General features: G+C 43.9%; 1 protein-coding gene across 1 annotated transcript; it reads left to right on the top strand.

Moving 5' to 3' along the window:
• Positions 1 to 12114: 12114 nt before the first annotated feature.
• Positions 12115 to 13338, top strand: LOC121877587. Its single transcript, XM_042383382.1, has 2 exons — positions 12115 to 12274; positions 12593 to 13338. Exons 1-2 carry the CDS (start codon positions 12180 to 12182, stop codon positions 13320 to 13322), a joined length of 825 nt encoding a protein of 274 aa, XP_042239316.1. The 5' UTR covers positions 12115 to 12179; the 3' UTR covers positions 13323 to 13338.
• The last annotated feature ends 3145 nt before the right edge of the window (positions 13339 to 16483 follow it).

The following is a 16483-nucleotide window of genomic DNA, read 5'->3' as shown; positions in this document are numbered from 1 at the left end:
AGTGGAGGTGGGGGGAGTGGAGGTGGGGGGGAGTGGAGGTGGGGGAGAGTGGAGGTGGAGGGGAGTGGAGGTGGAGGGGAGTGGAGGTGGGGGGAGTAGAGGTGGGGGGGAGTGGAGGTGGGGAAGTACAGGAGGAGGTGGGGAAGTACAGGTGGAGGGGAGGGACCAAACGGGGTCACGGTACTTCGGACGGGAAGCACCTAATACTCGAAAAGCGTTACGAGGGACAGACCATCTACGTGTCGCATACACTCCCGGGTCCTTCTCGTACGGTATTTTGGTCTCCGTTAATGACGTTTCTTCGTCCGGTTGGGACACGTGACCTAGGTGCATCCTCCTACATTTAGTATTCACTTTTATCTTAAGAGCCATTCTTTTGACCTCTCCTGAACCTGACAGTCTGTTTGAGTCCCAATTTCCCTAAAGAACTTAAGTGTTGTCCCAAAATACTGGTACAGAGAAGTTAATATCGTATTGTCCCGGAGTACGATGATAACCACATAGTCATGATGAAGGTTGTACGACATGGTTGAGAAAATATCACTTATTAAATCAGAAAATATTTGACATCTTCAGGGTTGATTTCATACTGAAGGAATAAAGATGCTTTCATTATAGTACAGTAAACTCCCTCTAGCCCGGACTCGCTTAATCTAGATCCTCTTGAAAACCGGCCTGGGGTCCAGCACCGGACACAAGTATCCCCGACCAAAATCCAGATAGCACGGGGGAAAGTTGATGTAATCGGGGGTTCCAACTGTGGTGGCACAGAAGGGTAACCATGTCATTAGCAGTGACAACTGAAAAATCACACTTCTCATCCACTTAAATAACAAACAACAATTCATCTATGACAATACTCATTGCAGAATCAGTAGCTGTGACGTGTAATATTTTGTTATTTGATCACTAACATAAAATATGATACTATAGGTATACAAACAATTCACTTACTGGAGTTGTCTATTTACTGGAATTTGCATCTAAAAATTAAATTATTTACCTATTATACAGTACAGTACAGCATTGATTACTGTCAAAATAACAATATTTTGAAGTTGCACTCAATTCACATAAAATTTCCCACTTTTTCCAGCCTCCGTTAAAATTGTTTGCCATTTCCAGACCAGTAGACACCCTCATCATCCAACTGAGTACAATTTAATCAATGCATCACAACATGATTTCATGGATAGAATATTCTGCTGACAAACTTAAGTCATTTTCATTGAATTTTTAACAGACCACATGGACCAAGGTCTACCAGTGGATGTGTTGTACGGTCAGTCAAAAGGAACGAGTTTCTGACTCGACTGTCTCTCGTTTGATGCGGGTGTGCGGTTTCATTTTATTTGGGGTTCAACAAACTTTTGGACCATGGATGTATGTGGATTTCTCTAGGGCACTTGATAAAGTCTCACATCCACTACAAGCTGGCCAAGTTCTCATGTTGAACAAATATAAGGAAATACTACTTTACACAGACTGGTAGACCTATGGAACAGTCTGCCAGCACAAGCTGTGGAATCAAGAACAGTACTGGACTACAAAAGAAACCTTGACAAAATTATCAAGAACAATGCAGGGATCTTACATAACCCACTGGTCTCCATCCCTTGGCATAGCCACCTCTATTGGGTGGCCATTAGATAAATAAGGTAAAAACAGTCTCAAAGGAATACACGTGTAAAAAAACACAAGTGTTACCGCCACAGTAAGATAAACTAGAAGAGACAGAAAGAGGGATAAACTAGGCGGGAGAGAACGGATATAGTGTTGACGACGAATTAGCCGAGGTGCTTCAATACGAAACGGATGGCCCTCGCCTCCGGGCTGCGATTGCCCTCGAGGGTAGTCCACCGATTTCTACGGGACAGACGACACGTCGGTTCGGACCACTAGACCCTAAGACGTGAGCGATCGTGAAGTATTAGAATCTGCCAAGAAACTCTAAATAACTTTAATAAGTATATTTATGTACTGTAATTTGATCTGATTAAACAAATTGTCTCCTGATGTATCAACAGTTATAAAACGCGAGTTATATTTAAGATGTTAACAGGCTATGTACTGTACATAGGTTGTATTATTCATACTATGTATCCCGAGATAACAGCATTTGTTATATGAGAATTGTTCTTTGACCGAATTATGTGGTACCTGTCAACGTCGAGGGTTTATTTCTCCAGCGTCAAACCAATAACGCTCCTATGAGCGTTAACAGCAAGTACTGTACTGTATTAGAATAGGCTTATACACCTAACGAGAACATGTGAAATAACAGTTACTCACCTCCCACAGGTCAGCTGTGTTTCATCAGTTGTCATTGGTGCCGTCATAATATATGGGTCTGGACACAGTGGACAGTGTGTACAGTTGAGTCTGTACTGGTCATACCGAGATGTGTTGCTGGTCCTTCAAGCTTCCTGGAAATGTAACCAATAACACACAACACTGTAAAACATTATAATGAGTAAAGGTGAAGGAGACCGTTAGCACCAGAACAAAAAAAAACTCATGGAATTGAACCCAAATTTTTGGAGATACTATTTGCATGATATTGAACACAAAAAATGGAAACAAAAATGAACAGGACCCAACACAACCTAACCTTACCAAAGAAACTTATTTAACCTAATCTAATTTCAGTCGGGGGTTCTGCATATTATGCAAAAATTAAATAAATAAATAAACTTTCTTTGATGGAAGCAACTTCCGGGGACGAGATATTTGCCGGTGTCCAAACGACTTTCTCAAACAGAAAAATCCCTTGTCCTCGGATTTCTTTTTTTCGGTTACCGGGAAAAGTTTCCCAGAGACTAAACAACACAGACAGACACTAGCCCACATCCCAGAATGTTTCTGGGTGCTGGGGAAAGATTTCCGGGAGTCTAAACTACCGGAGTCCGTATAAGCAGTTCTAATTATGTTAGAAATTCCATTTCTTTACTAGAATAATCCCGAATTGTTGATCTAAAAGCTTAGTTAAATAAATATAATTAAAAAACTACAAATCTTTGATACGGTGTTACAACGACGACGGGTATTTCCCAGTCACACTGAGCTGTGGGGGTCTCCTGTTACTGAACAGACATGATGCAATGTCAGGTGGAGGTAGGGTGGACGATGAGTGGTCTCAAAATACTGACCTTCTGATGCAATGTCAGGTCACCCACAGTTAGGTCTCATGACCTGACAATGTCTTGAATAAACACAAAAGCTAAGGTGCTCCAGTGTTTCCCACTTACAGTACAGTACTGTATAAGACATCACCAATTCCCAACAAGTGGACAGGGCTTTGAAGTAGATGGAGAATGTGGGGTAAGATACTAAAAATAACAAACCTTTGAAAACCTGACCTAACCTTCCTTAATCTATAGAAAGGTTAAAAATCACTTTCAAGTTCATAGATCCCCTCCCCACCTGAACACGGAAAACTTCAACACATTAAACAACAACAATAAGGTGCTGTACGTGCTTTATAGTTTTAGGATTTTTATAGGTTAGGTCAGGTCAGGTTTTCAAAGGTTCGCGTATTGTTCTTTTTAGTATTTTACTCCACATTTTCCCTCTTTCAAACCCTTCTCCACTTTGAGCAACTACCGTAATATTATTGGTACTTTTATCGGCTAAAATACTCGAAAAATATAATACTGTACTCGCAATACATTGTCAATCCAAACTGTTATACAACCGAAAACAGATCCACCAATCCCGCCACATGCCCAGTCGGGCCCTCGGCAATCCTCGCCGCCACCTCCAGCTCATGCACAGGTACACCAAGTTGGTTCTATGGAAACAATCACTCTCCGTCTGGATCGCCACTCCAAGCAAATCAACCTTCTCTCAGCCCAACTCGACTTGTTTGTGAAAACAATTGCGACATTGCAGAAGCAACAACAACTCATTCTGGACACCCTGACCCAACAGGGGCGCGCTTTGCAAGCCCTGATGACCCGCCTCCTTCCATCTCCCGAGATGGAGGATCCATCCCTCGCTCTCCCACTCCTCCCTCTCCATTTCTCTCAACAGAATTTGGTACCTCCTCTGGAGCCCTATCTAGCCCCTCCGACTCATCTCACACCGGAGGCCGTTCCCTCCTCTTCTTACAATGGACTTAGACCTCGCCCAGTTTGTGCTCTCCCATCAAGAAGATGTTGCTCTACTTCAGGAAACCATCACAGACGATGTTACTCCACTCCGCCTCTCTGGCTATTCTGTTTACACCCTCCCTCGTGGCCTCCTCACCCTTGTGCGTAACACCATTCCATCTGTTCGTCTCCCTTCACCTGACTCACATGGACCCCCGTCTGAATTACTTTCTGTCTCCCTTACTCTTGGTGACCGGACCCTTCGTGTAGTCAATGTTCATTTCAAGAGTGATTCTCTGGACCCCCAGGTTCTTCACGACCTCCATGATGGGGTTCCCACTATTGTTCTTGGCGACTTTAATGCCCGCCATCCCACTCTTACTCCGGATCATCCCACTCCATGTACCCTTAATGGATCACATCTCTCACAGTTTCTTAATGGGGATGATGATGTTCGCTTTCTTTGTCCTGACGATCCTACTCGCCTCCCCCATAGTTTCCTTGATGTTGGCTTACTATTGAACGGTCATACCTCCTTTCATCCTACCTTCTGCACCGAGCCTGCTCTGTATAGTGACCATCTTGCCGTTACTACCCATCTCAGGCTCTCCTTCTCTGCCCCGACATCAACTCCTTATCGATCCCCTCGCCTTCGTCTCACACAAGATGCTGTTCCTTCCTTTACCCAATACCTTTCTACCTGGGCGGATTCCTATGTTGTCCCTTGACTCTATCGTTCCAGTCGTCACCCTCTTATGTATGGAATCGGATTAATGCTATACGGGGTACTCGACGGAGGCCTCCCTTGCCTGCTCTTTAATGGAGGACTGGGCACGAGCTTCCTCCCCTGAGGCCCGCATCGATGCGTCTGAGCCTGTTGTTCGTGCTGCTCTTACCTCCCCTGCCCTCACTGATCATCCCATCACACAGTTCGAGCTTGACAGTGCTCGTCGCTCTAGAAAAGACACCTCTCCTGGGGATGATCAGATAACCTACTCCGTCCTCAACGCCTGTACTAATATTCCTAACGGCCCCTTGCTTGCTCTCTACAATATGTCTTATGAACATGGGGTTCTCCCGTCCAACTGGAAAAAGTCACTATTATCCCCATCCCTACCTCCTGTGTTTGCAAGATGATGGAGAGGGTACTCCATCGTCGCCTTCTTCACACCATAGGCGGCTTCCACAACTCCCTCAATGGTTTCATTCAACATCGCAGCACAGCACACTCCATTGCTTCCTTTTATTGCAATCAGACTGCCCGCGTCTCCGTCTTCCTTGATATCAAGGGAGCCTTTGATACGGCTCAGCCTGCCCTCATTTTAGCTGAACTTGCACGGTTAAAGGGAGACTTCTACAATGGATCGCCTCTTACCTCACTGGACGTCAGGCCCGGGTTCGCGTTGAAGGCTCTATGTCTCCTGTTCAAGAAATGAACCTCGGCACCCCTCAAGGTGGAGTCCTGAGTCCCACCTTGTTTAACACTCTCGCACTCCATTGCATCACTCCCGTGGCCGACAGAAGTTGTCCACTCAGGATATGCCGACGATGTCCTCCTCCAAGCCCTTGATCTGGTCTCCAGAGAGTGTGATTCACTTGGTTTCCTTCTTTCAACTGCGAAAACAAAAGCCATGTGGCACGGTCGTGTTGTACCTCCACCCCTTTTCTTATCAGGAACGCCCTTGGACTGGGTTAATGAGACAAAATACCTGGGTGTGTATGTAACTCGCACACGTTGTCAGATCCCTGAAGTCCGCTATCTTCGAGACATAGGTTTTCGGCGTCTCGCTCCCCTCTCTACCATGTGCAGGGGTTCCCTTGGTGCCAGCATCCCTGTACTTCTCACCATGTACAAGTCTTTTGTCCGTTCCTGTGTCGACTACGCCGCCCCTGCCCTCGTCAACATTAGTCGGACTGCTGTCAACCGTCTCGAAGTTATCCAGAGGAAAGCTGCTCGTATCATCCTTGGGGCTCCTCAGTGGACACGCTCTACTTCTCTATATAACGAACTTGGTCTTTCCCCCTTACAGGATCGTGTCCAGGAGTTTTACCTAAAAACTGCCGTCTCCATTCTACGGGATCCTAGGGGCAACTATGTCCAAACCAACTTGACTACTGCTGTTCGAGACCGACCTCCATCTAGAAGACAGTGGCGAGGGTCACTCATCCGAGCCCTTCAGGAACATGACCTCCTGCCTGATATTGTTGTCACCCCTGCTGTTGGTTCGTCTCCTTCTCCCTGGCTGGATTTTCAACCTGAAGTGATTGCCCTCGGTGGACCGCTCCCGAAATCCCAGGTGAACCCTGTTATTCTCTGCAAATACCACCTCTCCAGGATCGCTCACTGGTCCCCAGGTAGGGTCGTCCTCTACACTGATGGTTCTGTTGACCCCGCTACAGGTAGGGCCGGGGCTGGTGTCTACATCTCCCGTCCTCATGCCCCTGAGCCTATCAAACTGTCTCTCAGAGTTTCTGACGGGGCATCCTCCACTCAGGCTGAACTAATAGCCCTCCTTGCTGCCCTTCTCGCTGAGGAAGAAGCAGATGGTTTCTGCCCCTTGCTTGTCTGCTGCGATTCCAGGTCTGCTCTCGACGGGATCGCATTTGGATCTGGGGAAAATAAGGACCTCATCCTCCGAATACGAGGGTTAACATCCACACTTCAGGATGAAGGCCGTCCTGTGACATTCCTATGGATACCTAGTCATGTCGGTATCTTGGGGAATGAGGCAGCAGATGACCTTGCCAAGACTGGCTGCAACAAGGCCACACCTGACTACGTTGTTCCTCGAACACTCTTACAGATTAGGACCCAAATCCGCCGCAAACAGAGAGAAGCTCGGGAAGCAGCCATCCCCCTGGACTCCCCGCCCACATGGTACGATGTCCTCCGTAAACTTCCTGACTTCTCGTACGTCTACGGGAAAGGGTCGCGGAAGGGGGACGTGATTGCTGCCCGTATCATCATTGGGTATGACTTTGCTTGGGAGATTGGTATCCCCACATCCCCTGAGCAACGCTCTTGTGCGTTATGCAGAAGACCCGACAGCCGCACCCTTATTCACTACCTCCTAAGATGTCCCCACACACAACGCTTCCGTGACGCCTGCTGGACCACCACTCCACGACCCCCTGACGGAGACACGATGATCCTCCCAATACTGGCCAGATATTTTGTAAATAATATTAATTATGTGTTAAAGGAACATCCTTCCTTCCTTAGGCTTTAGTAAGCCCCTTTATAATATTTATACTGTATATACTTTTCACACTTGCCAGATGATTCTGGTGTCATTGTACAGGGGTACCTAGTGACAGCACTAGGATCCCGCTTCCTCTATCAAGGAATAAACAATTGAAATTGAAATTGAATTGATCCACCAATCACCTTTACATACAGCCTTCCATCACCAAGTATCGACAGGTAAAATTGCGAGCACGAGAACCAGGGTGGGGATCGCTGCATCTTCGGCCGACTGTACATTCAAAACCTACGACTTTAAGCCGCTTATTAGTCATACAATTTCTTTTTAAACTAATTATCATTTTATAGTCGACACTCGTAATTAGAGCAAATGTGCTAAAAAATTATTTAAAACTTAACCACTTACTGTATTGCCAACTATATTGCAAAAAAATAATGCGTTGGCAATCTAGTCTTCAATATACGACTAATTTTTATTTTAACCCCAGGGGAATTATTTGTCATCTTGCCACCGCCGATAGTTTTTTTTTTTTTTTTAACGATAAAAATTCATACTACGCTCCCTTCCTGCAAGTCACAAAAATTATACGTGCTCACAATATCAACCCCCCCCTCCCAACTACTGTCACGCGACCATTCCATTGATTCTATAACTGCTATCATGCCATTATCCACACTCCCCTCGTTTCACGCTAATAAACCACGTTCTAACGCTTCCCTCACAATACGTACTGCACATCAACTAAAATATGTATTAACTAATCAATTATTATTGAAAAAGTACTTGTAATCGAGACAACACCATGTTTTGTATTCAACACTAAATTAAAAATATACTCTACAACAAGTACCACTCAACTCATGGCTCACCCATGTCAATATGGTTATTCATGTCAAATCCCTATCTTTTCCTCGCTAAGTAAACTCTCGACATCCATTATCACTTACCTGCTGCTGCTGCTGCAGTCTTTACTCCTCTTATATCTCCGGTCGCTGTCGGGAGAGTTATCTTCTTCGCCACTTTCTCTCTGATTTATGGCAACACTATATCCAATCTTAAAAACACAAACCAATATTGTTTACTACTTTACACACTGCATCTTTGATTCTTCTCAATGATTTTCAATATCCCACCACAACCATGTACACGCATAAATACATTTTTCTCAAATATTATAATATACACTGATTTCAAGTTGGTATCCAGACAACTTTAGCTCGAGTCAGGCCGAGAGAATATTTCAATCTCCAAGTTGTTACATCTAATTACATAATCTTCATGCTCTCGTGAATTCACTTTCCGTCACGAAATGTCAACACAATCCACTTAAAATTTTCGAATCACTTAGCACGATACAAACTCACATTAATTTTATTTCAAGTAAACTACCGTTTTCACCACAATATTATGAACACATTCAAAATCTCGCTAGTTAACCACGCTTCTTAAATAGGTTTCACAGGCCTCAAGTCAAATACATCTATGAATTGTACGACTTGTGTTAAAGACCTCAGAAAAACGTTTAAGAAAACCGTTCAAGTGCAGGAAACCAACAGCCGAACGAACAAATGTCTTGGCACAACTTTATATACAATTTTCTTTTCTTCTTCACAAACTGCATCTTCTAATGTAGCTATACACGAATTCTACCACCAGACACAAGGATCTGATTGTAACTGATGCATCCTTGCCGGTTCAACCTTTAAATACCCCACCTTGCCGCCGACTCGCTGCCGAACCGTCAAATTATTTGCTCTCTGCTCACCGAACCCGCTCATTCGAATAACTTCAAATTTTCAGCATTTTGTTCTTCACCTTGGCGTCATAGTACAAGGATACATTGAAAACTCTGGTGTAATCTTCAACATTATTCAAACAAAGTCCATTTCATGAAATATAGCCAAAGTTTCCCAGCTCAAAACTGCCAGATTCGTGCTTTCCGGGACCCCGAACTTCTTCTCCGGTAAACACCGTCACAACCAAACGAGGGAATTATCCGAGATAAACTGCTCTTGGGTATTTACACCATAGACATAAGTGGATCACAGAATTTGTGAAAAGCTAACGAACCAAAAAGTTATGATAGCAACTCACAGCCTACGGTGGCAGTATCGTAGTCAATAAAGTTTTCTTCCAAGATGGAAATAACAAGATACCCTACAGTCAGTCACTCACATCTCCATTCCTTGGTGAGAACTATCAACGGTGAATTTAATAAAGTCACGACCCGAGTAATGTTTTCCCATTACCGTCAAATACTTTACGTACAGTATATATTTATAACTTAATTATAACAATGTAAAACAAAAACATCGTGGTAACATTCTATACTGTGCCATTTTACGTGTACTAATCCACATGCTACTAAATGTTATATAATAATTCCTTGACATAAATGTACGCTATATTATCAGGTACCACCGGACGGAATACCCCCTCGTGTTCTGAGGGAGTGTGCTGACTGCTGAAGCCCTGGCCCCTGTGCTCGCCTTTGCCTCAAAACGAAAACTTTTCCTTCTTCTTGGAAGCATGCCTTGGTTCAGCCCATCCCGAAGAAGAGTGACCATTCTAATCCCTCTAACTATCGCCCCAACTTCATCCCTCTCTAAGATTTTCGAAACTATCTTGAACTCCCATTTTCTCCGTCACCTTGAACGCCTTTCTCTCTTGTCGGATCACCAGTATGGCTTTCGCCAGGCAAGATCTACTGGTGATCTGCTCTCCTATTGCACCCATCTGTGGTCATACTCTCTTAGGGATTATGGGGAAACTTTTGTCGTGGCCCTCGACATCTCCAAAGCATTTGACAGGGTATGGCACAAGTCTTTGCTATCTAAACTTCCCTCTTTTGGTTTCTCTCCCCCACTTTCTTCTCTCATCTCTAGCTTCCTTGAGAATCGATCCATGGCAGTTGTTGTCGAGGGATCGCTCTTTCTCTACCAATAGTGGCGTCCCACAGGGTTCTGTTCTTTCACCAACTCTCTTTCTTCTTTTTATCAATGATTTACTTCACACTACAACTAATTCTATCCATTCTTTCGCCGATGATTCTACTCTTCACTCTTCCTCACATTTTCCCCTTCCTCCTAACTCTCAAACTAGATCTGTTTCTAGAACTGATATCATTACTTCTATCAACGCGGATCTGTGCAGCATCTCTGAATGGGGAGATACAAACTTGGTTAAGTTCAATAGTAACAAAACTCAATATTTACCAATTACACTTTGTACTATAGGGACAAAAATGGTTGATTTAAACTATTGCTCCAAACTGCACCACACCCAAAATATATACCATAGTGCCATCTTTGACATATACAGTAAATGAACTTTTGTAAACTGTACTGTACATACTTAATGTCACATGATGTGGCAATGTTTGTTTGGTCAAGTGATGTATAGTGCATGTCATTAGTGTAACGGTCGGTGCCAAATCGTCGTTATTTGGCGCCATTCATTTTTAGATATACCTGTATCTCATTTATGAGACATTGTTTATCTAAGCCAAGAGTTGTTACGTCTTGCATATTTCACCTCCGTCGTCAGAAAATGTAACGGCGCGATGTTGAGCAATTTGTTGCCAGACTATGGATGATAGATAAGATCTGTCCATATCATATTAAGTCTTCAACACAAGATATTTATTGTCAACTCTAAATTAAATATGTTGTGAATAAAACTTTTCAATTTGGTCTTGTCTCGTGTCATGCCTTTATACAGGTGTGTTACCAAAGTCAGAATAAAAGATTGTCTCCGGCCAGCTTTTTTCTTTTATTATGTCCAGCAATACCATGAAGTGCCAGTGCCCTTATCCACTGATATACAGATTGACCAAAAACATGGTGACTGCACTATGGGGGCGAACTAAAGTAAGACCCCCCCTTACATGAACATAATAAGCAGGTAGTTGAGTTTTGAGATTTGCCTCGAAAAATCAAATTTTGTAAAAATAATATTAACAGTAGCTAGAGAAGACGATGATGACGAAGATGATTTCCAAGACATAGATACAATTTCAGAAAACTAAACGACAGTAGAGAGGGAACTGCCAACATTTTAACTAGAGGTGGAGGAGCCAGAACAATCACAATGGTCCTCCAAAATACAGGTACAATAGATATTACGGAGCAACGTTACAGATTAAGTGGTCTCCCAAATACAGGAACTACAGGAAAGTCTGGATAAGGTTCCAAGATCATTGGTCTCCCAAGAAGATAAATAACTGGATGACATGACAACCCAGCAGCCACACGTAGCGTCAACAAGCAGTAGTGATGATAAGCCTGAAGAGCCAAGTGAAAAGATACTGTGGTTAAAGTGTTTTTTATTTATTTGTGGTGTGGTAGTAACGGGTTGTGTTATATACTAATTGTGGGATAAGATCTGATGATCGATTGCGATAATTACACCCCTGGGGAAGCAACAATTAAGTCTGGGATTAGCACAAGTAAAGAAATAAGCCCTGGCTTCTCTTGCCTTACACATCCAGTATATAGTGTACATCCAAAGTGCATTTCTACACCCAAGTCTAAACAATAATGTGTACTGAACAACTTCCCTTGTTCATGCTCATCTTTCCCTCTTCTGATGTTCTGTCAGTGAATATATTACTTTCATTGATCTCTCACTTAAAATATTATTCCCTCACCTGACACAACCTCTCCCGGATATCTGAAGAAAAAATATCTCTGCCTTTCTATGCCTTTCGGTAGTGTGCATACAAGACCGATGCATATAATTCACAATTCAACACACACACACACATACAGAGTGATATTCTGAATTATGTGACACAATCGTCTTCATAAGCGTCTTCATAAGCGAGTATTGTACTTCTACTCTCACACACACACAGGTTGGATCAACAGCATGGAAATCCTTCATGAGTCAAGCGTGTACAAGGATTCCAGGCAGCCTACAAGACCTAAAGACTCTGGTTGTGAGGCATCCTCTTGGTCGTCTGGTTTCAGCTTACAAGTAAGTTGGTGAAACCTTGGTAATAAGAGTTAGCTTGTCTGTACAGCCTAAGAATAAGTTTCATCCAATCAGTGTGTTGTTTACTTGTACGCTTCACCATTGTCTACTCATGACTCACGAAAATATTTTGAGTTCATACTTATAGTTTTCTCAGTTGATATGGTATAAAAGTTTCATTATCGGTAACTATCATCATTAAGATTCAAATGTGATGGCTCTCTTGATTTTTAATTGTTGATGACTTAGTGTATTTACTAACCTAGAATACGCTCTTCATAAATATATAATAACTTCAACAACATTGTTCTTTCATTATAGAGACAAGTACCTAAATGGGTCTCCACTTAATACCTACGACAAGGCCTACAGGAAAGTAACGGGAAGTCATCAGACGTGGAATGATAGATGGCAGGAATACTGGCTTCCAGCTCTCATACACAAAGGATCCGTCGCACCTTCCCCTCAGTACCTCACAACACTAAAAAAGGTTTCGCAGGCATATGGCTTTCTGACAGGGAAGCGTTTTGGGACGTTTAGCCGCCATCGTCTTAATGAAACCAAGAAAGCATCGTCTAACCCCGAGAGAAAGTTTATAACGTTAGCCAAGAAGATGCTGACAGTAGGCAAACACGTTGGTGTCGTTGCTGCTGTCAACATTGGGTACTCCACGACGGAACAAAGTAAACTAAAGAAGTATTTCAGTAACGCCTCCTTCACTATGGCAGAGTTCCTTGAGCACGTATTATGGACCAGGGACGTGGACCTGTTGGACCATCACTGGACCCCCATTAGCCAACTGTGTGGTCCATGTACAGCTGACTACAAGTACATCGTGCGGCATGAGAACCCCAAGGAAGCGGAGTACCTTCTGGGCCTCCTGCACCTTCAGGAAAACACCATTCCGAGGAAACACAAATCCATCGGAGCATTACATGATAAGTCTGACCTTCAGTACTTTGAAGACGTCCCCAAAGACTTAATGGCCATAATTATTGATATGTATAAACAAGACTTTGATTTGTTCAGTTATGATAAAATCAGTAAATAAAGTAAGGAAAATATAGATATAGAAGACAACCTTATGTTAAGTCAAATATTTGCAAGTTAAAAAAAGGTCGACAAGAAGATAAGGTGAAAAAAAGAACAATTTTAACATCTGTATTGTTAACTTCTCTGACCCACTCACTGCAGTACACAGATAAAAACAACAGGTTAATAAGATGAGAATTAAAACGCCATCTACATACAGTACATAGCGCCGGCACAGTGGTCACCAACCCTCCACAGTTCCTTTTACTTTTTTTTTTTTTTTTACTTTTATCCTCTTCGCCACTGATCGGCTTGTTAGCCGCTTGGGCGATCGGTCACGTCTCTTTTCCTTTATATTCTTCACCAAAAGGTCGGCTCGCTAGCCGCCCGGGCGATCGGCTGGTCACGTCTCTGTCACGCACTGTTGGCAATACTGGGCATGCACTGGCTCCTGAATGTACCTTGGAACTCCTGCTCCAGTGTTGGTCAAGTCTTCTTGAAAGAGCTCACACTGGTGCCGTCACAACACTCTCTGTGATTGTTCCAAGAGCTTTGGCAACTCACCCGAAAAAGTTTGCTCCCTCACGGTTTTCTGGACTTGCGGCTTCTTCAATCTTGAGCTGTGACCCCTTGTGGGGCGAGCGTCCGCCAGCTCCAAGTAAGGACACTCAACTGAGTAGTGCCCCCTGAGATGCTTATACACCTCAACTAGGTCCCCCCTTGCCCGTCTGTAGTATAAGCTAGGCAAGTTCAGGCGCTCCAATCTCAGGGTAGCTGAGGTGCCGAAGTGCAGGCACCAGTTTGGTGGCCCTCCTTTGAACATTTTCAACCAACTGACAGTCCCTAGCATATCTCGGGGACCAGATGGGGTGACAGTACTCCAGATGGGGAAGCACTTCACTCCTGAAGATCGTCACGAGGGACAGACCGTCTAGATATCTGAACGACCTTCTTATAAGACCCAATAATTTATTTGCCTGATTTACCTTCTTCTCACAATGGCCCGAGAACTTCAGCTCATTGTCAACATACACACCTAGGTCCTTCTCACACACAGTCTCAACTAGTACATTTTCTTCATCCTGTTGGGACATATGGTACGCCTCCTTACCGTTGGTACGCCCCAGGTGCATCCTCTTACACTTCGTGACATTGAATCTCAGCAGCCATTCCTTCGACCATTCCTGGAGCCCACAGAGGTCCTTCTGCAGCTCTTCACAGTCCGCTTGGTTCTTAATTTCCTGAAATAACTTGGCGTCATCGGCAAACATTTGTATGGAGGAGTGTACAACGTCAGGCATATCATTTATGAAACAAACAAACAACAGCGGGCCCAATACACTACCCTGCGGTACCCCACTTGTTACAGGTACAGATGACGATTTCGTGCCATTAATCACCACACATTGCTTGCGGTCATGTAGAAAGTCTTCTATCCACGCTAGGACATTTCCCTGAATTCCGTACCCTTCCAGTTTGATTTTCAGCCTTTCGTGGGGTACACTGTCGAAAGCCTTGGCAAAATCTAGGTAAATATTGTCGATATTACCACCCCGTTCTAGAATATGGGTCCAAATATCCAATACCTTGAGCAATTGTGTCAAGCAAGAGCGCCCCGGCATAAAACCGTGTTGGCAATCTTTTACAAGGTTGTTTCGTAGTAGATGTTCCATCGCTGCATCTCTGATAATACTCTCAAGCACTTTACATATTATGCTGGTCAGGCTCACCGGTCTATAGTTGTTCGTGGAGTGCCTATCGCCCTTCTTGAAGATAGGACTCACATAAGCCACTTTCCATTCACTGGGGACCATTTGTTCATCCAGGCATTTACAAAACAGAATTTTCAGGGGCTCTGCAAGCTCGTTGCACAGCTCCCTTAGCACTCTAGGATGCACCATGTCAGGTCCAGGACTCTTATGGACCTTTAGCCTGGACAGTTTATTTCTAATACCCTCTTCTGTGAACACAATGTGGGTCAGTGCTGTGTCGAACTGTCTGTCCTCAAACGCAGGAAGGTTAGTTGCATCCTCTCTTGTGAACACTGAGGAAAAGAAGCTGTTCAATGCCTCAGCTTTATCCTGGTCAGAATCTGCGTAACTACCATCTTCAAGCCTTGGGTCTGATACTCCTACTTTGACTTGACCTCGCGTGCAACCAGCCTTTGGAACTCCTTTTCAGCCCTCCTACACTATCTTTGCTTGGTTTCTGGCTCTTGCATACATCCTCCTGTCTTGCTCATCGTTTGACCCAACCCACGTCTTGAATTTCTGGGTTTTCTTCTTAATTTTGTCGACCGCCGCATGGTTCATGTGTAGGGGTCCCCTCGTATTCCTAGAAGCACTGGGTTTGGTCTTGGGTATATATTTATCGATCAAATGGGTCATTTTACTAGTTATGATATTCAGCGTAGTGTCTGCGTTCTTGTACCTTAATAAGTCAGGCCAGTTGATACCCCTCATCTCTTCCCTCATCCCATTGTAATTTTCCTTGTAATATTTGCACCTTGGCCTGGCCTTATCTTGAACTAGGTAACAGTTAAATCTGAATGACAACACTGTATGGTGACTGGTGCCAACTGGGGCAAGGTGTTCCAGTTTGGCCACCATACCCTCCTCGTTTGTTATGATGAGGTCAAGTGGCTTGGGTGTTTGCTCCCCTCTGTAATGTGTCGGGTCTCTCACATGTTGGAACAGAAAATTATCTCTCAGAGTTTCTACAAAAAGAGTAGCAGGATTATTCAAGTCATTTGGGGTTGACTCGTTTCTCCAGTCGATGTCGCCATAGTTAAAGTCCCCCATGATAAGGAGGTGGCTGGGGTTGAGCATCGCCGCATTGTTTATTAAGGTTCTTAAGTTCCTTTGATTTAGTGGGCCACAGTTCGGGGATCTGTAGATACACCCGACGATAAGTAAGTCCCCTCCCTTTAATTTAATTTTACACCACTTGGACTCTTCAAAGACATCCTCTCCCTGTACCCTCGCCTGGCTGGCTCTAAGGTCTTGCCTAGCGTAGATAACCACACCCCTCCTGCAGGATTCTTGAGTTAGGTTCGTAAATGAGTCATATCCAGCAATACTGAACTCACATTCCTCTGGGTCCTGATAATAGAGACTGTGTTGGCCACTAAGGAGAACCCTTTCTCAGTAAACAACGGGACTTCCTTGAACCTTTTCTGTT

This window comes from Homarus americanus, unplaced genomic scaffold, assembly GCF_018991925.1.
Source record: "Homarus americanus isolate GMGI-L3 unplaced genomic scaffold, GMGI_Hamer_2.0 scaffold27273, whole genome shotgun sequence".
Taxonomy (NCBI): Eukaryota; Metazoa; Arthropoda; class Malacostraca; order Decapoda; family Nephropidae; genus Homarus; species Homarus americanus.
This window is presented reverse-complemented; position numbering and strand designations above follow the sequence as displayed.

Bases quoted from the DNA above. Each gene is read 5' to 3' on its own strand.
- LOC121877587 (XM_042383382.1), top strand. From the start codon at position 12,180: ATGAGTCAAGCGTGTACAAGGATTCCAGGCAGCCTACAAGACCTAAAG. The intron at 12,275-12,592 runs GTAAGTTGGTGA...CTTTCATTATAG, and splicing joins CGTCTGGTTTCAGCTTACAA to AGACAAGTACCTAAATGGGT.